The sequence below is a fragment of the Rhagoletis pomonella genome, unplaced genomic scaffold, assembly GCF_013731165.1.
Source record: "Rhagoletis pomonella isolate Grant_MI unplaced genomic scaffold, Rhpom_1.0 Rhpom_scaffold_01067, whole genome shotgun sequence".
Classification (NCBI taxonomy): domain Eukaryota; kingdom Metazoa; phylum Arthropoda; class Insecta; order Diptera; family Tephritidae; genus Rhagoletis; species Rhagoletis pomonella.
Window position 1 is genome coordinate 7,420 of NW_023459621.1, and position 25,635 is coordinate 33,054.

General features: G+C 34.4%; 1 protein-coding gene across 1 annotated transcript; it reads right to left on the reverse strand.

Annotated features, from left to right (window-relative positions):
* Positions 1 to 11,716: 11,716 nt before the first annotated feature.
* Positions 11,717 to 24,046, reverse strand: LOC118751891 (the record flags this gene model as incomplete). Its single annotated transcript, XM_036486713.1, has 3 exons — positions 23,853 to 24,046; positions 12,037 to 12,236; positions 11,717 to 11,972 (listed from the first exon to the last, which is right to left on the reverse strand). Coding segments are annotated over exons 1-3 (579 nt in total), but the record flags the coding sequence as incomplete, so codon positions are not given.
* Positions 24,047 to 25,635: the final 1,589 nt, after the last annotated feature.

The following is a 25,635-nucleotide window of genomic DNA, read 5'->3' on the forward strand; positions in this document are numbered from 1 at the left end:
GTGGGTCACTTTTGTGAAGACATTTGTAGTGTTGTATTTTCTCAAGACGATGAACTTTGTAGAGCAACTGTGAAACAATTGGTTTCACAATTGATATTTCTCAGTATATGAGAAGTCAATATAAATTTAATTAGTGTAAAAGAAAAGCAATGAGACTTTACTACAAGAACATTTAGAAAATGCAAAACTACAAAATAATAAATTATGATTGGTCACAATATGAAAATTTTGGAAAAGTAACTTAAAATTGGGAGTGTCTTTGATTTAAGGAGAAATGAAAAATTTATTATAAAAGCAGTGTTTGCGCACTAAAATAAAAAGACTTATTTTGAATCAAGAATCGTCGGCATTGCCTCGTTTTTTTTCTAACTTGTCTCATCAATAAAAATAGGCCTCGAGGCCATCATCCTTTTAGCGTGGCTCGCTTAAAAGCCAAAAGTTAAAAATACTTAAAAATAATAATATAAAAAAAAAATAAACATAACACTACGCAGACAGAAGTTCCTCGCAAAATTACTTCCGACCCCCTCTTTTCCGGCAACACAGAAAGGAGATTTCTATTTAGTAAGGGATATAATACCTAAGCACGGCCGAAGGACGCCTATGCAGAGAGAAGTTCTCCGGCAACACAGAAAGGAGAATTCTACTTAGTAAGGGTTAAAATCCCTAATAGCGGCCGAAGGCCGCCTACTTAGAGAGAAGTTCTGCGCAAAAATATTTCTATCCCCTCCTTTCCGGCAACACAGAAAGGAGTGTTCTACTTACTAAGGGTTATAATACCTAAGCGCGGCCGCACTGAAAGAAGATCTGCGCAAAAATACTTCCGGTCCCTTTTCCGGAAACACGGAAAGGAGAATTCTACTTAGTAAGGGTTAAAATCCCTAAGCGCGGCCGAAGGCCGCCTACTCAGAGAGAAGTTCTGCGCCAAAATGCTTCTATACCCTCCTTTCCGGCAACACAGAAAGGAGAGTTCTACTTAGTAGGGGTTATAATCCCTAAGCGCGGCCGCAGGCCGCACTGAAAGAAGATCTGCGCAAAAATACTTCCGGTCCCCTTTTCCGGCAACGCAGAAAGGAGAATTCTACTTATTAAAGGTTATAATCCTTAAGCGCGGAAGCAGGCCGCACTGAAAGAAGTTCTGCGCAAAAATACTTCCGGTCCCCTTTTCCGGCAACACAGAAAGGAGAATTCTACTTAGTAAAGGTTATAATCCTTAAGCGCGGCCGAAGGCCGCCTACGCCGGAAGAAGTTCCGGTCCGGAGAGTTCTACTTAGTAAGGGATATAATACCTAAGCACGGTCGAAGGCCGCCTACGCAGAGAGAAGTTCTCCGGCAACACAGAAAGGAGTGTTCTACTTACTAAGGGTTATAATACCTAAGCGCGGCCGCACTGAAAGAAGACCTGCGCAAAAATACTTCCGGTCCCCTTTTCCGGAAACACAGAAAGGAGAATTTTACTTAGTAAGGGTTACAATCCCTAAGCGCGGCCGAAGGCCGCCTATGCAGACAGAATTTCTGCTTAAAATTACTTCCGGTCCCCTTTTCCGGCAACACAGAAAGGGAGTTCTACTTAGTAAGGGTTATAATGACTAAGCGCGGCCGCTGGAAGCGCTGAATGAAGTTCTGCGCAAAAATACTTCTGGTCCTCTTTTCCGGCAACACAGAAAGGAGAATTTTACTTAGTAAGGGTTACAATCACTAAGCGCGGCCGAAGGCCGCCTACGCAGAAAGAAGTTCGTTTTCATGTATACGCTATTTCGGTTTTTGTCATGTGCATTATTCCGGTTTTGAACCGTTTTCGTCATATGCGTTATTTCGGTGTTCAGTCGGAACTGTACATATATGCATTATCTCGGTTTTTTTGATATGCATTATTTCAGTTTTCAAACGAAAGAGTGCATATACATAACTTAGATGTTTCTAATATGCATTATTGCGGTTTTCAACCGAAACTGTGTATATATGCATTATTTTGGTTATTTCCATATGCATTATTTCGGTTTTCAGCCGAAACTGTGCATATATGCATTATTTCCACGTTTTGCTTTTATGTGGCAAGCACAATAACCAAACCGAGTTTGGTAGAAATTTGTAGAACGATTACCGAGATACATATATGTAATCATAAGTGGGCGATGCCGGAAAATTATCTTTAATTTTGATATACAACCTGTTATGTGAAAAATCAAAAACCATGGTGTTTTAATATTTTTATATGCCTTAGACTTCTGTTGCATATACTTTTGTTTTATTTTTAACAGGGCTGTGGGTGAACAAGAACGAATGAACGCTTAAAACACTATAAATTATTTGTTTTATTTAAATACGGTACTCCATTGCATTACTAATTAGTAATTTTTTGTAAATTTTTTTTATATGAAAAAATTGGTATTTTTTCCCTTTAAGTGTTTTTTTTCCAATTTTTATAAACGAAGTATACAAATATGCATACTTCAGGAAAGGGGGTTTAATCGCCTTAACAACGATACTATTTTTTTTTAAATCGGTGAGTAATTTTTTTTGTTTAAAATATTTTTTTGATTAAAAAAATTATTTTTTCCTTCTAAGTGTTTTTTCTCAAATTTTTATTCACGAGGTATAAAAATATGCATATCAGAAGAAGGGGGGTTTAATCACCTTTACAACGATGTCAATTTTTTAAAAATCGGTTGGTAATTTTTTTGTTTAAAATATTTTTGGTATACAAAGAAACGTATTTTGCCCTTTAAATGTGTTTTTTCTCAACTCTTTATATATGAAGTATAAAAATATACATATCACAAAAAGGGGCTTAAATAACCTTTACAACGATATGAATCTTTTAAAAATCAGTTAAAAATTTTCTGAAATGTTAAGTTTTTAATTTTTCGAAGATCCGACCTTTGACCCGTTATAGCACCTGTAATATAAGTTTTCACAAGAAAAGTTATATACCATATTAAAAGGCGGACCACGTCTGTGTTTTTACTTTTTTTGCTTTTTACATGCAATAATTAAAAATAATTTTTTACCAAAGGTCCAATTTCGAACTTCTAAGGCCCATATCTCGATTTCGGAGGGTAACTTCGAAAAACGGAGAACTTACTTTTTTTACTTATAACTCAATATCTTAAAAAAGTTGGTTTGGTCCAATACCCAGCCGAGTGCTGTACAGTGTTTTGAATAAATTAGCTTTAATATTTACTGATTTATCGAAGATTTTGTATTTCTCTAAATTACCGTTTTATGGGATGTGGGCGTGGTTATCATCCGTTTGGTATGCTGTACCAAGGCCAACAACTGTGCCAAGTTTGGAAGAAATTGGTGCAGCGGTTACCAAGCTATACACATGTAACCATAAGTGGACGTGGCTACGCCCATTTTCCAAAAACTTATAATATTCTTATTTTTCGTCTAAAATTTATTGTAAATATCACTTTTTAGTGAATAATCTTCAGTAGCTACTAAAATATCGCAGTTTTCGTATTTCTGAAAATTACCGTTATATGGGAAGTGGGCGGATTTCGCACATTTTCAATACCAACCTTGGATAAATGGAAACCTACATACCAAATTTCGTTGAGATATCTCAATTTATGCTCGAGTTATCTTGTACACGGACGGACGGACAGACAGACATGGCTTAATCGACTTCTGTATTCATTATGAGCATTTATGTATACATTTGTCTATATCTATCTCGATTCGTTTTGGCTGTTACAAGCAACCGTTATGTGAACAAAGTTCATATACCCTTGTGCACAAGTGCGCTCTGGTATAAAAACACATACGGAATAATTTCTTATCACGACACAGCTTATTTTTCTCTTATGTGCTCTGCAAAGATTAACAGCCTAACGAGCGTTCGTTTCGTCTGCCACATGAATCGTTCGTCACTTGGTACTTTGTAATTCGTTTTCGTCTGGAAACACGAAAACAGCTGATCGTTACGTTGCTTTGTCTAGTTTGCAATTTTCTAACACGAAAAGGAGACGAAATACAGACGATAATCGTTAAAAACAAACGAAAGGTTATATGTGATCGTCGAGGTGGATGGATAAGTAAATACAGTGAAAAATTTATAAATTTCAAACAAAATAAATGTAATCAATATAACAAAAAATAATAATTTATGATTTCATCAATTAAAAACCCAGAAAAACACATTTTGAGTTGCTGATTCAAGAGATGGACCAAAATCCGGATCTGGCAAGAGGAGTACCAATGTTTGGCTCTGACAGAGCCAGGGGTCAGAAGCTATGGGATAGGATAATGGAAGAAGGTAAGCTTATACTTGGTAGCAAAAATCCTAGTAACATAACCAAAAATACGATTTGTTTTTTTTTTCTTCAGACCTGGGATGACCTCAAAAGCCGCACAAAAAGAAAATTGCGAACTATATTCGTAATATAAATATGACAGGTCGGGCCCCTTTCGGCATTCACGACTGACGGAGATCGAAAAAAAACCATCGACTGCATCACTTCTATGTCGAAGGCCGCAACACCAAGTGGCGCAGCGCTTGGAATTTCAAGGCTTTCGGCATCACAGGCAGCAGCGTCCACCTCTGATAACACTTTGGAACAAATTCAGGTTAGCAAAAGTTAGGTCGATTCTGAGAGTGAGGGGTGAAAATAGAGGCTAAATTAGAAGACCCGTATCGCGGCGTTTGTATATGCTAGTAAGAATTTTTTTAATCGACCTTCGAACTTTGCAGTCAAATGCCGATTTTCAGCATATTGTTTATATGGTTTTTGGCTATAACTCGTCGACTAATTGATATTTTTTTAATCTGTTAAAGCCAAATTATTGCTAGAGACCTGTGCAAGAATTAAAATTGAAAAAAAAAAATTGATTTAGAAAATTTTTGTAGTGCTTATGAAGCAAAATGTTGGAAACTTTTTCTTTTTTCATGCTTTTTGAACATATTTTCCACAAAACTAAGTCTTTTTTGCTTTCTGTTTGATCTATAATATGCTTCTCAGTTTCTTCAATAAATTTCATTTGAGAAGAAAACAATCATAATACAAAACTTGCGTTTTCCAGCTTAATATTAATTTACTTCTCATTTCTTATGTACCAATTTTTTCAGTGTTGGTTTTGAAGAAACATTGAAAAAGATATTATAAAAATATGGAAAAATATATAATTTTGAAATGTTAGTTATGAAAAGTTTTAAGTAAAAAAATTAAATAAATTAAATTAATGATTTGGCTAGTTGCCGTTTAGCAGGCGGCTGTGGATCAACATAACTGCTCTCTCTAATATCTTGGTCATCGTCATCATCATCAGAAAGGTCGATAATTTCGTTCAACAGATATTCTGGAATTTCATCTTTGTCTTCCCCTTCTTCCTCTTTTTCCTCGTGTTCCTCTTCTTCAAAGGTGTTTTTATACCACCAACAAATTTCAGCGAGTATTGCATCTGGAGATTTCTTTCCTCTGTACCTGAAACTAAAATAGTTTTCAATCGTTAACTTGTTTAAATTGTGCGCTCTTACAAAGATATTAGAAAAATCTAGGAATTCAAAATATGCACACTCTATAGTTACCTTATTTCAAATGGAAGCGCAAATTGGTGATAACGTTCGCCTTGCTCATCAGATTCAGTTGGCAACTGTTGAGCGAGTTGATCAAGATGCTGATGCAGAGATGAATTTTGTACGACATATTAACCCCAATTTTATCGAAAGCTGCCAACATGTTTGCAACAGATTGCCTGTAGTTGTCTTTGCGTTCTTTACCCAAAAGTCCTTTTATGACTGCTTTCAATGCGAGCCATGCATTTAATTCTCGGTCAAAATCTTGACGACTCATTAGTTTCCGTATGTCGGGACCATTAACAACCCCTTCCTGAATTTTGGCGTTACTTAATCTTGGGAAAATGTCTTTTAAGCGGTTGAATACTGCTGGTCTTTTTGGGATACATTTCAAAAAATTTTTAACAATGCCAGGTTTAATGTGGAGCAAGGGCAACAAAATTTTCATTTCAGGAACAGGACTTTCATTAGCCTATTGTCTTTAAGCCATTTCCGTCCAATGCGACTATTCCAGTTATGCTGTTTGTACTGGTTTCTTCCTTTAATACTTTCTCCGTATCGTGAATCCCAATAGCACACAAAACACGGATATTTTGGACGGCCAGATGCTGTTAAGCCTGTAATCAATGAAATTATTTTGAGGTCGCAGCAAATGCGCCACTGGTGTTCGTTATATTTCACTACTTCCAGAATGTGTTTCAAATTATCGAAATTTTCACTAGTGTCAGTGCTATACGCAATTGGAACAGAAGGCATTCTATTCGTCTTGTGCAAAAGCACAACTATTAAGCTGATTAGTGAACTATCGATGAATAAACGTCAATCATATTTTTTATAGGTTAACCCTATCGTCTCCATTAACTTTTCGATATCGTTGCAATAAGCGAAATTTTTTGCATCATTCACATTGAAGAACTTTTCTAAATCTTTTTGGCGTTTTCGATATGCTGTTACAAATCACTAATTTAATTAATTTAATTTTTTAACATAAAACTTTTCATAACTAACATTTCAAAATTATATTTGTTTCCATATTTTTATAATTTCTTTTTCAATGTTTCTTCAAAACCAACACTGAAAAAATTGGTTTTATAAGAAATGAGAAGTAAATTAATATTAAGCTGGAAAACGCAAATTTTGTATTATGATTTTTTTCTTTTCAAATGAAATTTATTGAAGAAACTGAGAAGCATATCATAGATCAAACAAAAAGCAAAAAATACTTAGTTTTGTGGAAAATATGTTCAAAAAGCATGAAAAATAAATTCCAGCATTTTGCTTCATAAGCACTACAAAAATTTTCTAAATCAATTTTTTTTTAAATTTTAATTGTTGAACAAGTCTCTAGCAATAATTTGGCTTTAACAGATTGAAAAAATATCAATTAGTCGACGAGTTATAGCCAAAAAACCATATAAACAATATGCTGAAAATCGGCATTTGACTGTAAAGTTCGAAGGTCGATTAAAAAAAAAATCGAACTAACATAAACAAACGCCGCGATACGGGTCTTCTAATTTAGCCTCTATTTTCACCCCTCACTCTCAGAAACGACCTAACTTTTGCTAACCTGAATTTGTTCCACAGTGTAATTTGTCAGCGACTGACATGCCAGCACTAGTTTTTGTACGTACAGCAACGATACACAATTCAAGGGGCTACCCCTATTCGGTATCATCCCAACGTTCATTGACGCACTACTCGCCACTCCAGAGCCCACTAATTCCACCAGTAGCTACACAAAAAATCTCTTAAATGGATGGCATAAATAGTAAATAACACATGACGGTGATGCCCATTTTCTATAAATAGTACCAAATAAATTAAAAATAATAAAATTCTAAAGGGAATATATAAAAAATCCCTTAATATTTCATTTAGCAACGCTGTTCTATACGAATACAACGTAATCGACGTAAAGTCTACATGAAGGCGATCGTTCGACTTACAAAATTGTAAGCGGAGACGAATTCGCCTGCAGACGAGTCGTTCGTGTCCCCTATCGCTTGAGATACATGATGAGGCTGTAAGTGTACTATCAATACTAAAAATCTTTTAAATGCTTCAGATATCCTTTTATACTTAAATTCGAGTAGGTTGGAGTAGGTAAAAAACACAGACTGCTGCTGGAAAACCAATAACTACCTGATAAGTGAGTAAAATAATAATGAGGCATTTCAAATAAATTTGAAAACGCGCAAAAAAGTAACAGCACTCGGTTGTGAAAGGTGAAAAAAATGATTATACATTTGTACATATACATTATGCGCCTCATAATATATCTGTGTTCGTATGGAAAAGTAGCTTATGTCGAAAGGCTGGCTTTAGTATAAATCGGCATTCGCAGTATACGATTGCGAATGACTCACTGGCGCTGAGCTGTTGTAGAACTTTTGGCAAATAAACGTGCAAGAACTAGTTCCGATACTAGCAAGTCAATATTCTTATTAAGTCTCATCAAAAAATTCCTTGCCGTTTAAAGAGTAAAGGGAATGCCGCATTATACTAAAGCCAGCCTTTCGACATAAGCTACTTTTCCATATGAACACAGATATATTGAACATATGTATGTATTAGGGATGTTAATTTTTCGGCTTTTTCCGATCCCGAGATTTTCGGGATGGCGTTGTCACAATCCCAGGATTAAGATATTCATTACTTTTCAACAACTTGATTCGAAAAAATTGCTTCTATATTGTTTGAGAAGCTCTCCTACCATGAAATAAATAAATGGGTTTGAAACCATGGCACAATAATTACAGGTATTGTCTTCCCAGAGAGCGCATATTCCGATCTGCCTTATTTGAAAAATATCATTCTTACCCACACTAAAACGTTTACTGTTGGAAATATCCCTTTTTCCATACCCCATATACCATACAAGTATGTTTACGCATTTTTTTTTTAACAAACCATTTTACAGAGAACTTATTCAATTTGCAAAAGCCGGAAAAAAAGCATTTGCTTGTAAATAAATTCAAAATTTGTATGGCTCACCTACTTTCGAACGTTGTTCCTGTTGTTTTGAAAAATTATAAAAACTAAATTGAGCGAAAACAAAAAGCAAATCCAAATAAAAGTAAAAAAAATTGAATGCAATACAGAATAAAAATATGGGTAACAAATGCAATATGAAATTTCTTTAGTATTTAAATTCTTTGGATTCACCAGGACGAATAGATAATTTTTAAGCTGACCAAGTTAGAAGGATATTGCGAAATTTCAAGAATAAATATTAAAATCACATTTTCAATATTTACCAGCCCTTCTGCGCCAAAAACTTGAATATGTTTAAATTCTATAGGATTTCCTCATTTATTTTATACCCATACTTCTTCTCTAAGCACATTTCTCTGAATTTTTAAATCATTTTTGAATTACTGACGTCAGAGTGAAAAACTAAAAACGCAATTTTACTATATTTGGCCCATGGTTTCGCGAATATTTTGATATATGTGTTTAAAATTTACGATCGCGCGGTGTTATATGTACAATGAGCGAGACATTTATAAAAAAATATTGATTATTAAATAAAAAAGAAATATGGCCAATACTGGTCAAGAAAAGGATTTTCTATTATTGCCATCAGTGCAAATTACAAATCCCGAAAATCCCGGGTTTACTTGCCAAGAATCCCGGGATTTTCGAGATGTATGTATGTGCATTAAACATATTCAAACATAATTTTAAGTGAGACATTTAAGTCAACGTCATTGAACGATTGATCATATGTACATAATATTTTAGAGATTTGGCTTTGGCTGCACTTAAATGCATATGTATGTATAGGGCTATTATCACTTTCTGAAAATACCCTTATAACAAAGAGCTCGCGTTTTTTATCCGATTTCAAAAATTTTACGCCTATTTTATAACGAAGCCAAAAAACAATACACGTATCAAGCATGATACATTTTATAATACGTATTTGTGACAACGCCAATTTTCCTAGGCGTTTATATTTGATTTTTCCTAAAATACTATTTATATACCAGTTAGAAGCGAATTAGCTGGAGTTTTACTTGAAAAATATGTGAGGCGGGCGTTGCTGCGCCCGATTTAAAAAAATTCAAATTAAGTTCTACCGAATTTGAAGGGCTTTGGTAAATACTAATACTAACAGTATTTCATTATAAGAGAGATTGTGCTGTTATTTTTGGTAGCAATCTTGGTTCATATACCAATTTTCAACAATTTGTGTCCAGTATTTACAGAAATGTAGAAGTTTTTGCATTTTTTCAAGAAATATCGTTATATGATAATTGAGAGTGATTTTGATCCGATTTCCCCCGTTTTCACTACTAACTTCCCTTGATTAATGTGTAACTCACGTACACAATTTTTGTTCGAGTTATCGTGTACACCCTGCAAACCATTTTTTCAGAGTATTCTGCATTGTAAAGAAATTTTAAAGAATTCGTTAAGATTTAATTCTATTTTTTGCCGAATTTTCTAAAATGAAATAAATTACGCACACTTCCATTCTTTACGAAATTTCGGAAGAAATTCTGTGAAGCAATGAAAATAATGCTGCTATGTGAAGAATATCTTTCAGAATTTTTCCAGAATTTTCTTTATTTTTCGTACAGAAATTTCTTTACGAGTTCGTGTCAACCACGGGCGCCACGCCCATTTCACATACATCAATAAAATTGTGTCTTGATAAGAGATTGTTGTAAGTTGGCGTGTTTAGTTATTGCAATATCGGAATTTTCGTATTTCTGAAATTTACCGTTATATGGTAGGTGGCGGTAATTTTAGTCCGATTTCAAAAATGTTCAATATATCGATTTTTTGGGCCAAGATTGATAAATGTATCGAGTTTGGTAGAAATTGATAAACCGGTTACCGAGACACACATATGTACGCGTAAGTGGGCGGTGCCACGCCCATTTCCCCAAAAATTTCCCTAAGCAGAATTGTTTGCTGAGAGGTCATTGTTTATATCGATTTTGAGTAAATTAGCTTAAATAGTTACTAATTTATCGCAGTCTTCCTATTTCTGTAAATTACCGTTATATGGGCGGTGGGCGTGGTTCGTGTCTGATTTCAAACATTTTTTTTCACCAATGTTCGTACCGAGTTTGGTGAAGATTGGAGAAGGGACAAGGGAATTTTGAATAAAAGCGAAACGCGTCCATCGATTTTCTTGATCTATGTCTCATTTTGCTTAAAGGTTATGTGACTTTGCGTGAAAGTAATACGACTTGCCTTTTTTCCGTTTTGGATTTTTTATGAATTTAAAAAATAAAAAAATTTAATATTTTAGGCAAAAAATATTTTTTTTCTTCATACATTTATTTTTACCGGCAAAACTGTTGATTATATAGAAAAACGTTATATGAACAGATTAAAGGAATTGTAATTTTTAATTTTTTTTAATTTGTTTGAGCCAAATCGGACTAATGGTTCTCGAGTTATGTCAAAAAAAAGACCACAAAATGTGACAATTTCCCCTATATGTAGTTACTCACTTCAAATCGATATATCTCGATTCCTAGACGTGACCCAGCGAAACGCCGGGCCACGTATAACTTGTTTTTGACCGATATAACATTTCCCGTTGGTTTCATCCCATCCCGATTTTGACTGTTGCATAGTGTTATATATAGATAAGTCCCTTTTCTTGTAATAGGTAATCTCGCGAACGGCTGGTCCGATTTTCATGAAATTTTGTATATAAATAGCTTTCAGCAACGAACTTGTACCGATCTATTCGAAAAAATCGTACTATGGTCCGATTTGCTTAAAAGTTGGTGCGTAGGTGGCTTTTTGCCTACATTAGCATATAGGATCCTTTTTTCTGGCAATTGGACCAGAGACCGATCTATTTGAAAAAATCGTATTTATGGTCCAATTTGCTTAAAGGTAGGTACGTAGATAGATTTTGCTTCACCCTAGGCATACGCTAGCAGACCCGGCGAACTACACAACTGATTGTTGACGGACGGACTTTAGTCAGGCATAGGGGGCATCACCAGGTGAAGTGGTTGGGAGACTCCACCTGGCTGGTTCTTCTTCTTCTCTTCTCTTCTCTTTTTAGTTAGGCAGGTGCATATGACCCTCCCACCGAAGAGTCAGGCCAGGGTACGCTAGCATGCCTGCATGCCACTTCGCCCGACATCGAAAATACCGTTACATAACATAATTTGAAATAACCGTACAAACAACGAAATAATTGAATTTGCTTAAACTTACTGCGTAGGTTAAATCAAAATTGTGGTATATATTTTCTCCATATTGAGCTCGAAATTGATGCAATGTGCGGTCCAGCGAAAACGCTTCCTTGGACTTGTTAAGCGCGTCTGTTAAAGCTGTCTTTAATTCTGTGGAACCCGTTTTGACATTGGAATTTATCGCTGAATTTATTGTGGACGTTCGTGCTGACAATTGAATAGATTGCTCGAGCAGCTTCACGATTTTCATCTCTAGAGTTTTAAACTTTATTTGAGGGCTATCAGAACATTCATCATTCATTGAAATGCCCTGGCTTTTAATTAACTCCATATTATGCTTACTTGACTTCCTTTTCTGCATCCCAATTTGCGTTCGCAGATGACAGTGCCTGCTGTTTAGCCTTTTCTGAAAATAGTTGATCAAAACGTTGTCCGGCCGATCCTGTTGAATTAGGTACGTAACCAATGCCGCGGACAGCAGTAGATGGACGTGTTGTCGCAGGTCTGTCACTTCCTGCACGGCTGCTGATCAAATTACCACGCTATAAGAAAAAAATTATGGACAAACGGAATTTATTCATATACAACAAAGAGGGGTCTTTATACTTGTGTTTACAAGTCCAAATTTTACTAAGTTCTACAAAGAAATTGCAACTGTACATGGCGATTCTTTTCACTTGACGTTTATATTTGACACTATCAATTCTCACTTCGTTTTTGGCGCCAGGCCAACGTCTGACAAAGTTTTGAGCAGTCTAATAAGAGTAAGTATTTACTAATATACAATAAGATGTTGTTTAGGCCACTAGTCTAAACCAAACTTTAAAAAAGATGAGCCACCCTAACACGGAAGTGTACATACTTACACATATATGGGAACGCATGCGAACATGCACATATAGTCTGCCGCATCACGATTTCCCGCCAATTATATATATAAACTAGCCCAATTTCCCCTCAATACAGTTCGTTGTTTGAGGGTTCGGCTAAACTTTTTATAAAATAACGCAAGCATCCCAGTTTTAACTTTAACAGGTACGGTCGCTTATCAGCCACCACTAGGGATGTTAATTTTTCAGCTTTTTATGATCCCGGGATTTTCGGGATGTCGTTATCAAAATCAGGGATGCCGTTTGGATCTAAATAGATCCAATTGGATACATTTTTAGACCAATTTTTGTGGGATATTTATTTTTTCCGGTCAGTATAAAAGTGGATACTTTTTTAAATAGGCCAAAATTTTATATTTCCTATAAAGTTTTTTTCGTTCAAAAATCGATTTTCATTAAAGATGGTAGAAAGCATTACGTTCTCTAAACGTATAAAGAATCGCTACTTAAGCGTGAAATTAAAGCATTTTATTTTTTGTGAACGAAGCAATGAACATATGAAGAGATCTCACCAAAATAGGTATAAGCGCAATTGCTTTAATTAGCTTAAAAGGATGCTTTAAGCAAGATCTTAATATAATACATACATATCGTCGTTTAAAGTACAAAACCGCAACAAAATATAAAACCGCGTATCAAGATAATGCAAAACCGCGTATGTGACGTTGCATAAATTATTTTCTAGAGAGTAAAAACACTTATATTTCAATATGGTTCTCTTTTTTATAAAGCAATCGCATTTCTGGCTAGTATATTTCAGGACGAAACCAAGAGCTTGTGTGAGCAAATCCAATTTTTGGCAGCAAATGTCAGTTACGCGGTTTTGCAGAATGACGATACGCGGTTTTGTACTTTAAACGACGATATATGTAAAGTAAATTATACTCTTTTTGTAGTAATCTCTTTCATATCACATATTTTCATTTCTGAATTTAAAAATAAAGAAGATTTCAATGTAGTTTAAAAAACTAAATTTGATTTATTTAAGGAAACTTTTATGAATTTTACTGAAAAGACTTTAAATACACTCTAAAAATCTTTGTTTATTTCGCTTATTGAGATAGGTAACCAGTTTCCTCTTTTAATGTATGCAAATGTGCAAGCAGCGTAATAAAATTGCCTGTTTACTTTTACACATAAAATGTTTAAAATAAAGTAATGTTTGTTATTAGTAGTAAATGTATTTGTAGTTCGAAAATTTTTGCAATTTTAAACATTCTACATATGTATGTGTATTTATGTGTATATTTTAAAGATCTCAAGTTCAAAATCAAATACTGAACATCTTATACGCATATTTATACAGATGCTTGTTGAAAAAATAGATACTTTTCAGTAGTAGTTTTACTCAAGTAGCACACTGGTGTATAAATTGGTGTACATTTATGAATTGTGGTATAAATATGATTAATTGTACCGAAATTCACTAATTTACACCAAGTTATACACCAATGTGCTACTTGAGTACATGCTCTTTTTAGAGTGTACTTGCTATTTATTATATTTACTCTGCAAAATACTTATGCACAAAAAATGTACTTTATAAATAGAAATTACAAATGTTTGATTTTATGCACATGTATTCCAAGTCCTTAGCATGGGTTAAATTATGTCTTTTTCATGAAAATGTTTGGTTTTCTTACAAGTTATGAGATGTATATGTAAAAAAAAGAAAAATGTACTTTATAAATTGAAATTACAAATGTTTGATTTTATGCACATGTATTCCAAGTCCTTAGCATGGGTTAAATTATGTCTTTTTCATGAAAATGTTTGGTTTTCTTACAAGTTATGAGATGTATATGTAAAACAAGTAAGAAAGCCTAAGTTCGGGCGGAGCCGAACATTAAATACCCGGCGCAAGTATTAAATATATGTTTTTTCACCTTTCCGAAACCTTCCGCTAGATGGTAAGCCGGGGTGTATCAATTTTGAGTAAATTGGCGTCCTTCAATTTCGAAATATTGAAGTTCCAAGCATTTCTGAAATTTACCGTTATATGAGAAGCGGCCGTTATTTTAGTCCGATTTCAATAATTTTCAACGTTTTGCTTATATGTGGCAATCAGAATAACCACACCGAGTTTGGTACAAATTGGTAGAATGGTTACCGATATACTTATATGTGATCATAAGTGGGCGGTGCCACGCCCATTTTCCAAAAATTTACCATAAACGTATTTCTTGGTAAAGAATTGTTGCAACCATCAATTTTGAATAAATTAGCTTCAATATTTACTGATTATCGAAGATTTTGTATTTCTCTAAATTACCGTTATATGGGATGTGGGCGTGGTTATTGTCCGATTTTAAAAAGTTTCGGCGATTTTTTATGCTGTACCAAGGCCAACAACTGTGCCAAGTTTCGAAGAAATTGGTGCAGCGGTTACCAAGATATACACATGTAACCATAAGTGGGCGTGGCTACGCCCATTTTCCAAAAATTTATAATATTCTTATTTTTTGTCTAAAAATTATTGTAAATATCAATTTTGAGTGAATTATCTTCCGTAGTTACTGAAATATCGCAGATTTCGTATTTCTGGAAATTACCGTTATATGGGAAGTGGGCGTGGTTAAAGTCCGATTTCGCCCATTTTCAATACCAACCTACCTTGGATAAATGGAAACCTACATACCAAATTTCGTTGAGATATCTCAATTTTTGCTCGAGTTATCATGTACACGGACGGACGGACGGACAGACGGACAGACGGACAGACGGTCGGACAGACAGACATGGCTTAATCGATTTATTTTTTCATCCTCATCATTTATGTATACATTTGTCTATATCTATCTCGATTCGTTTTGGCTGTTACAAACAACCGTTATGTGAACAAAATTAATATACCCTTGTGCACAAGTGCGCTCGGGTATAAAAAGAAATTTGGATACATTTTTGGCTTGGTCAGTGATACATTTTCTTGAGACGGCGCGGCAACACTGATCACAATCCCGGGATTAGTCCCGGGATTTAGATAGTCATTTCTTTTCAACAACTAAAATCGAAATAATTGCTTCTATATTGTTTCAGAAGCTCTCCTACTATAAAATAAATAATACATAAATGTTTTTGAGACCTCCTTTTACGAAGCTTTTATCAACTTGCAATGTTGTATATTCAGACCAGCATTAACAGCAAAGTTATTTATGGCAAAGTGTCTATATAACCTAGTCTAGATATCAACCTCGTCGTAGGTATCATGTCAAAGAGAAACAAGCAGAAGACTCTAGAGTTAGATGACGCCTCGCCAGAAGTTAAATATTGCGCCTAAAAATATGCACTGCATACGCTACAGCGGAAATGGAGGACACGCCATTTATTTAAATGAAATAAATTGCTGCGATATGTATGTATGTACATATGTATGTATATACTAAACGTGAGCACAAAACATTTAGCTTGCATAGTCTTCTGTTCTCTTTTCACTGCAAGTTGAATTATTTTAATATCTATTGCATAATTTTATACTAAAAAGTAGAAAATAAATAAAATAAAATAAAAGCTTTTGAATGTGCCACGCTTTTATAAATGAACTGAAAATTATAAAATAAAATTTCCCAGTCATAGAATTGGTCTTGGTAACTTTTGATTTTGAAATTTTAGCAATAGTCATTATAAATAAATTATGAGATTGAAAATGAAAAGCGTGGGGCGCATGTAATAGACCTGAATCGATATGAAGATTAATATATGTATGCAAGGCCGTTAGAACACCTACAACCACAAAATACAGCTTTCGCACGGGCGTTTGTTTGGTCTTTCAACTTTACTTTGCATTTGGCACAGCAAACTTCAATTTATTCGTAAACCATAGAAAATTTTTCCCCGTCTCTCCACGGAGAAAAACGTTACCGATTGGCACACAGCAATAGCCGTGGATTTTAACTAAATTACCCCAGTAAAAAAATATATGTGCAATACTTCAACTTCAATTAGCTAAATGAAAACCCAATACTAGATCTTTGATGTTTTTTTCCAATAATTGTATTCATTTACTTTATCCAAAGAATATAAAAATCTTTATAAATACATATGCAATAGTTTATAACCAGATAATTTAATTGTACCATTATGTTGAAATTTTCGTAGAAAATATTTATATGTGCAAAAAAGTGTTAGGCCACCGACTATTTTAAAAAATGTTTTAAAGGTAATTTTATTTGTTGGTATGGGATTGTATTTCTATTGCACACCTTTGCTTATTTTAAGGTTTTCGGCATATATTTTACCGAATTTTTGTACTAAAATTTATATTATTTCCGTCTATTTGTGAAGTTTGGTTTACTCGAGTTTAAACACGTTATCATTCTGTTTTGAATAAGTAAAAATCTTATTGAGAAGTACATCCTACAAATTCCCAGTGGTATTTGAAGCTATTTACTCTAAAAGAATGTATTTTGTTCCTTGAGTAACGGTTTTGTTGTTCGCACAGTATGAATAGCAACGTTTTACCGCTGGAATTTTCAAATATCTTCGGTCGAAATGAACGAAACATTTGCCAACTTAATGCGCAAAGAATGTTTCTACTTCAGGATATTTATTTTTGCCATACTGAAAAGATTTTATTTGTTTTCCAAAGCTAAATGCTTTTTGTATGTTGCCGACTGGCTCTCCAAGTTGTGGTGGGCATCTGGATCAACTATATTGAAGTTGTTTTCATCATTGAAAACTGCGTTTTTTAATTCTGCCTGCAAAATTTTAATTTTTGTAAAACGCTAAAAAAGCATTTCGTGCCATAAGTGGGCGATTTATTCTTCACCTTAAGTCCCAAAGCTGTGTTTATTATTTGTTTTGAACTTTACTTGTGACAGAGAGATTCAAATACATTTCAATGCTGTTCCTAGTAGCTAACCTTTAGATATGTCATTTGCACGACTCTTTTGGGGTTGTATAAGGCCACCAAGTTTATTATTTCCATAGTCGTCGGGATTTTTAAAGGAACTTTTTATTAGATTCTGCTGTCCGATTACTTCAGCAGTTAATTAACTAATGTTTATGCCACAAAAATTCATTTCTGTTATACTACTATAGGGAAAATAATAAAACAGGTTTATTACGAAAAAAAAAGCTTTTATATGTTTAAGTTTTTACCACACAGTCATTGGTCTAGATTTTTGTTGAACATTTTTGACCCTGGAGCAGGCAAAACTAAATACTTCATTTTGCACATATAATTGTTTACTATTTACTATTGAATATTAAATATTGTTTGTGATAATGGTGATTAAAATTGTAAAGGAACATTAACTTAACATATGAAAGTACTTATAAACTAAAGGCTATCGCATACAGCAAACAATTTTACTCTTCTTTCATAGAGCTAAAATGGAGAGAAACATATTGCACATATAATTTTTTTACTGGGGTATAATAAGCGGCTTTATAACTACGTTCACGTTGAAATTTCAACTCGAGTTTAACGTTTTGAGTTTATGAACAACTGTCAAGTGTTTCCATTGGGGTGTTTAATAAACTTAGAGTTTAATTTGACTTTTGTTTGTTTACTTTTTTATACCCGAGCGCACTTGTGCGCAAGGGTATTATAACTTTGTTCGCATAACGGTTGTTTGTAACAGCCAAAAAGAATCGAGATGGATGTAGACAAATGTATACATAAATGCTCAGAATGAAAAGAGAAATCGATTAAGCCATGCCTGTCCGTCCGTCCGTCTGTCCGTCTGTCTGTCCGTGTACATGCTAACTCGGGAAATAATTGAGTTATGTCCACGAAATTTAATAAGTAAGTTTTCCTTTTTCCAAGGTAGGTTGGGATTGAAAAGGGGCGACATCTTACAATAACCACGCCCACCTCCCGTATAACGGTATTTTCGAAATATGCAAAAACAACAACATTTCTGTAAATACTGGATCCAAATTATTAAAAGTTGGTACGCGATGTAGAATTTTGGCATAAAATAAGATAGTTATGCAATTTTTCAAAAATGGGCGTGGCACCGCCCACTTACGATGAAATGCTGTATCTCTGTAATCCCACCACCAATCCTCACAAAACGGTACAGACATTACTTAGAGCCTCGCTAAGAAACCATTTGAAAATTTTTGAAATCAGACGAGAACCACGCCCACCGCCCATATAACGGTAATTTACAGAAATACGAAAACTGCGATAAATTAGTAACTATTTAAGCTAATTTACTGAAAATCAACAACAAAATGCTACTTAGGGAAATTTTTGTGAAAATGGGGGTGGCACCGCCCACTTACGCCTACATATGTGTATCTCGGTGACCTGTTTATCAATTTCTACGAAACTCGGTACATTTATCAACCTAGGCTTAAAGAAGCGACATGTTGAAAATTTTTTGAAATCGGACTAAAACTACCGCCACCGACCAATAACGGTAAATTTCAGAAATACGAAAATCCCAATATTTCAATAACTAAACACGCCAACTTACAACAATCTCTTCACAAGACACAATATTTTTGATTTTTGTAAAAATGGCGTGGCACCACCCACTTATGACTACATCGATTCCACCAAGTTTGCTCCAATTACTTCAATATCTCATAGAATATTATCGAAACTTTTTGGCATCGGCAAAAATACTCTTGCTTATCATGCAGTTTACTGAAAAGTGAAAAAACGATATTTAATACTGTCACCAAATATTTTGTGCACTGCTGCTGCAATAGTGCCTCGTCCGGCACTTTAAAAAATTGCTTTTTACCAAAAAAACTCCGCTGCCAATAATATTAATAAGCTATGTTGCGCTCGCAATACGGTTGTTGCCTGACTCGATGCTCGTTCAGATCTCCCCGGCACGCAGTTGCGAGCCAGACCGCAACCTATGCACCGGTACGTTGGAGTGTCAGCGCTGGCCCGATCATTCTAGAAGCGAATTGGGCGCTAGGAATCATATTTGTAATAGGGAAACACTTGCAAGCTTTTGCTGTTCTGAAAACTTTTCTGCGTCCGAATTTTTTCAAAAGCAACCTAATGCTTTACAAATACAAATATTTTATGATGACTTCGAAATAACTAATCCATTAGGAAGCAAAACCGAAACACATAAGATTGGTGCCCTCTACTTTACAATAAGAAATCTTCCGTTTCAATACAATTCAAAGTGTGCTAACATTCATTTAATTGCGCTTTTCTTATATAAAGATCTCAAAAACAAAAACGTAGATTTTAATAGAGTATTGTATCCGATTATCAATGACATTCGAGCACTCGAAAACATCGGTGTGAAAGTGGACAATATGTTCATAAAAGGTACTTTGGTGACTGTTGCTCACGACAACTTAGGAGCGAATGTTTGTTTTGGCTTTGTATGTTCTTTCAGAGCGGATTATTATTGCCGATTTTGCACAATTCATCGAGAAGAAGCTAAGCACACACTTGTTGAAAACAATAATCTTTTAAGAACACAAGCAGAATACGATAATATATTGACTACTGTTCCCGGAGTAACTCTTTTAGACCCAAAAATCACCAAAGGCATTAAAAATACTAGTGAGATCAATAAATTATCATACTACAAAATTTTTGAAACATGTACATACACATTATGCGCCTCATAATATACATACCCAACAGGGCCAGAAGCGCTCCATTAGTTATATTCCAATGGGGCCAGAAGCGCTCAATTATTGCTATTGGAGTGCTCCATATTCAGCAGTGAGCGCTCCCTTCCTAATTTCACACTTAATTGTATATTAACATTGGGTGTCATTAGAAAGAAGCGCTCCCTTGCTGCTCCCAAAGAAGCCCTTGGTGAGCGCTTCAACTAAAGCGTTTAAAAAGCGATGCATGCAAATTTTAATTTTTGTATTATATTTTTGTTTTAATAAAATAATGGCGTTTTTTGTAAACCAGTTGATGGCTTTATTAAGTGTACTTAATGTACATACATACATGTTTGTACATAAATTAAATATTTTTCAAAAGAAAATATTTTATGTTACTACTCAAAATTATATTTATTTCTGAGCATTGTTAGAAATTCCAAAATTTATTTTTTTTACTTTGCTTTTGTACTGCTCCCTACTTGCTCCTTTGGGGAGCAGTTAACTTTCAGTCCCGTTGGGATTGGAGCGCTCCATATTCAGCAGTAAGGGCTCGCTTCCTAATTTCACACTTCATTGTATTTTAACATTGTGTGTCATTAGAAAGAAGCGCTCCCTTGCTGCTCCCAAAAAAGCCCTTGGTGAGCACTTCAACTAAAGCATTTAAAACGCGATGCATGCAAATTTTAGTTTTTATATTATATTATTGTTTTAATCATATATGTAATATTGGCAGTAAGAGCTAGTACCGTCCGAAAACACTACAGTACAGATATATCAATAAACACGCACGAAAGAAAAGGAACACATACGTTTATAAGTAAACATATACACAACACATATAAAAAAACGGCACTCAAGTACACAATACATTGACAAAAATGGTACTAGACTGTCTCGCTTTGATTTCGGAATGCTTACACATTGAGAAGTTAGCTTACAGCCAATATAGAAATATTGCATATATGGTTTTAATAAAAGAGTGGCGTTTTTGTACTGTATGTACTCATAAACATGGTTTTTTTTCTTTTCTTTGTGGTATACATACGAAAACACATACATACACGTTTGTACATAAATTAACTTTTTTTCAAAAGAACATATTTTATGTTACTACTCAAAATGATATTTATTGCTGAGCATTGTTAGAAACAAGGCGTATTTAACAAGGTGATGTTAGCCGTATATAAGTAAAAAATTACACTAACAAATTATACGCTGATGTCCATACTGTCATTGGTATGAGTTACAACAAACACATCATTTTGACGTAATGGCCTCCACGGCGAAAAACTCAGCTGTCGCCCCAACCCCACCTTGTTTAATACACCTTGGTTAGAAACTTAGAAATTTATTTTTTACTTTGCTTTTGTACTGCTCCGTACTTGCTCCTTTGGGAGCAGCTAACTTTCAGGCCCGTTGGGTATATAACATACATATGTATATATGTAAATATGTATGTATATATTTGAAATTTTAAATGTAAACAATTCATATATTTGTCTACATTAACCCTGTTTTGGCTTTTGTTCATGTATGGCACGATGAACTACATAATCTCAAAGTGTACAAAACACATACGCATGTATGTATTAATACATATTAATACATATTATAGCAGTGCGCGCTACCACTCCGCAGGGCCTTAGTTCAAGCCCTGGTCAAAGCAACATCGCAAAAAAAACACAGAAAAATGTTTTTTTTTCTTTTAACAGCGGTCGCCCCTCGGTAGGCAATGGCAAACCTCCGCGTGTTTTTTCCGCCATTAAAGACAGCTTCTCATAAAAATACAATCGCCGTTCGGGGTCGGTGTAAAACTGTAGTTCCCTCCCCTTTGTGTGACAACATCAAGACGCACGCTACAAATCGGAGCAGAAGCTCGGCCAAACACTAACATATGTGTAAGCGCCAATCTATTATTATTATTATTATTATTATTATTATTATTATTATGGTTTAGCGAATTAAAATACAGTTTATTCACTTGCTAGGTCAAGTCGTCCCTAAAGATAACAATTAAATAGCTCTTAAAGCACTCATGCTGGCGTTTGCAGGAGAAGACCAAATTGAGTTTAAGAACGCAGGCGTTCAATATTAGTAGATAATATTGATTTCCTTTTAAGTCGCCGTAATGATACTGTATGATAAATTAGTGCAGAAATAAGAGGACCATGCAATTTTTGTTGGTGCGCCAAGACGTACTTTTTTATTTCAGAAGCACCAGTAGGGACGACGGTCACTGCGTATTTCGTTGTTTGCAACATAAAACTAAGCGTTGACATTAATTTTAAGATTTTTTAATTGGAACCTAGAAAGTATGTATATTGGAGGTTGCTGCAGAGCCCCATAATTGTATTCCATAAGTCCATACCGGTTTTAAACCAGATGAATAGAGCAAGAGCTTATTCTCGAGTGAGACTTGAAATTTTGAGTTCAGTAACCAGTAATATGAAAAGCAAAATGATTGGTGCGCTTTAAGGGATTTGCACAAAATCGCTTAGGTGGTTGTTGAGCCAATCAAGAAACAGAATAGCTAAATATGTTCGAAAATATTACGAAAAAAGGCACGCAAGTTGAGTTGATGGAACTGGATTAGGATTGAGGCGTCTTCTCTTGGCATTTGAATAATTTATTTCACTCGATTTGAAGTGCAGAGCGCGAAAATTGGATGATGCAGTCAGTTGAACACCATACGCATTCATCGATTCCCATTCCTGTGTAAAAGTTTTCGACACAATAAACATATCCTCCTCTTTACTGTGAGTAGTTCTGCATGTTTATGCAATTTTTTGTTGGTTGCTCCTTATTTCCTAAAACAAATTATTTTTGGAATTACAAAAAAAAAATTTTAATTTGAAATACATTTCAAATGTTGCTACTGGCAAATGGGTTAATGCAATGACAAAACTGTTGTCAAATAAGTGTATCAAAAATAAATATGTATGTCATATATTGATTTCACTTTGTTTATTACATTATTCCATGGCTTTACGAGCTCTTTTTTTTTCTTACAAGCTTGTAATCACATTGGCTGCGTTTCTTTATACATTCCGGATAATCCCATCTCACAGCCGGAATAAACAGAATGCGTTTGAGATATACGTCAACATATCATCAGGAACGTTCTAAAGAATAAATAAACAAAAAAGTTTATTCCAAACGTTCAGAATGAATAAAGAAATGCAGCCATTATTTTAAAAAATAGAACACTCTCACTCTTTTAAAAAAGTTAGCAACGAAACGCGTAGGGGGGAAAAATTAAACTTGATTTTGATTTTTAACTTACTGGCTCCTAGAATAACCGAAAGATAAATTGAAAACTGGCCCGAAAAATAAATTAATTAATTTAAATTAATTTAACTTTTTAACTCTTGGCACTTCTCTTAAAAAAGTTAGCAACTTTTTCTATCCATAACTAAACTCTCTGTGTCCAAAATTGCATGCAGATCCGTTTATTCACCTTCGCGTGATTGAGCTACAAACATCCAAGTTCACAAACATACAAACTTAAACAATTATAATATTAGTATATAAATATAATCCGCACAAAGTTTAACAAATGGGCCTTTATTTTTTGTATATTAAAACTAAGGGAATAGTTTTTCCTAAGAAAATTGTAAAAGCGTTGAATAAAGTACACCCGGAGTAGGGATACAGTAACGTTATTATCGTAAATGAAGTAAATACTTTATAGGCACAACCCTTATCTTATAATAGTTGTATACTTACTGAGAAAAGCAAAGATGTAGGAGGTCGTGCAGCAGATGTAAGTGGAAGTGGTGCATTTGAATGTTGGCGGACGGTACTTTCGACCAAATCACCGTCCATATCAGGCAAACTATTTACAATCATAGCACATAAAAGACAATTTTCGATATTAAAGGGTTTCTTAAAAATTAAAAAGATTTTTGTTTTCGAACATAAGCTAGAATTGTTAAAGAACGTTAAACTAATTGTGAGTTGAAAAAATTGTTTGTCTACCTATAGCCAAACAAAGGAGATGCCATGGTAACAACTTCCAAGGAGTTCAAGCATGTAAACACACACACACACAATGTGACTTCCCTGCAGGGAAAGCTACCAGTTGTGAACCAGAATGCTACCAGTTTGTCCCTACAGGGAAAGCTACCAGTTGTAACCAGTATGATACCAGTTTGTGTTTCAGCCCAACTAGTTCACGTTGTATCCTTTTTCAATGTTAGCGACTGTTATTTTAACATGGCGGTGTCATAGGAGATGCCAATTGTCCACTCCTGCATCAGCATCCTACCAGTAGAAACACTAGTGCTCCATAATAGCTAATGGGATAGATGGCCAATTCATCCCCGTGAAAAACATATCTAAGTTTGTCATTTTGCTCGCGTCGCTGCAACAGTGGCAATCAGCGTTGCCGCGAGCTTGAAAAAAAATATCAGTTGCCAAGCAGACAAAGTATCAAAAGCATACACAACTTTGTTTTGTTGAAAAACAAATAATAAATAAAATTTTATAACTAAATCCATTGTTATAAAAAAAATATATATATTATTTGCTTGCTTTACGAAAACATAGAATCTGTATGCTTATTTGCATAACGAAAAACAAACTTATAGGGCCCTTAAACACACAAAATCATTGCGCAACCCGAGACTTGTACAACTCAATTTGTTGCACAAACCTTATTTTGGAGAAACGTTGCTCAAGTAAATATGTGTAAGAAATATGAATGTGCGTTGTATATTTTGATAGTTTCAACTTTAAAACGCAAAAAAAGTATATTAAATTTGTTTTTTAATTTTTTCTACGCCCTTATCCATATTTTACAGCATGATCTGGATACCAGAATCAAAACTAGACTAAAAATTGCGCAGTAGTCGCAATCAGTGTTGCCGCGCCGTGGTTTAAAAATGGTTTAAAAAAGCCATCAAAATCCTAAGTTTTCAATACAATTGACAAATGAAGACATACATCAAGTTAATCGAAAAATTTTCGAACAAAAAAACAGTTGCATTTAATGGAATCGAATTTTCGCAAAAAATATTTGCAAAAAAAATACTTTTATAGAAAAAAACAAGTTAATAGCAGTGTTCGCGTATTCAGAATTATCTGAAACAAAAGAAAATAGGGCATTTTGAATTATTTATTGCAGATGTTATAATTATTGCTAGTATACTGTGAAAAGCATAGTAAAACTATTAAGCACTGGTTGTGTTCAGTTTATTTTTAGTTAATTTACTATTAATCTCCAGTTTTCTTATTTTAGTATGTGTCAACTGTTTGCCGTATACAATTTTTCGATGGTACTATATTTTTCCCTAAAATATACCGAAATAGATAAAAATGTTGAAATGTTTTGACCGAATTTTTCAGTTGTTAGTTGAAAAGAAAATATGATGATTTTAAAGGCACATTTGTAACTACATCCACTTATTTTTTTTTGGGACAAGGTTTGGTGAGATTCTCATATTTTTGAATGCGTCATGATATGGGACCGCAAATAATTTTGAGAAAAATAACTCATTCATTTCGAGAT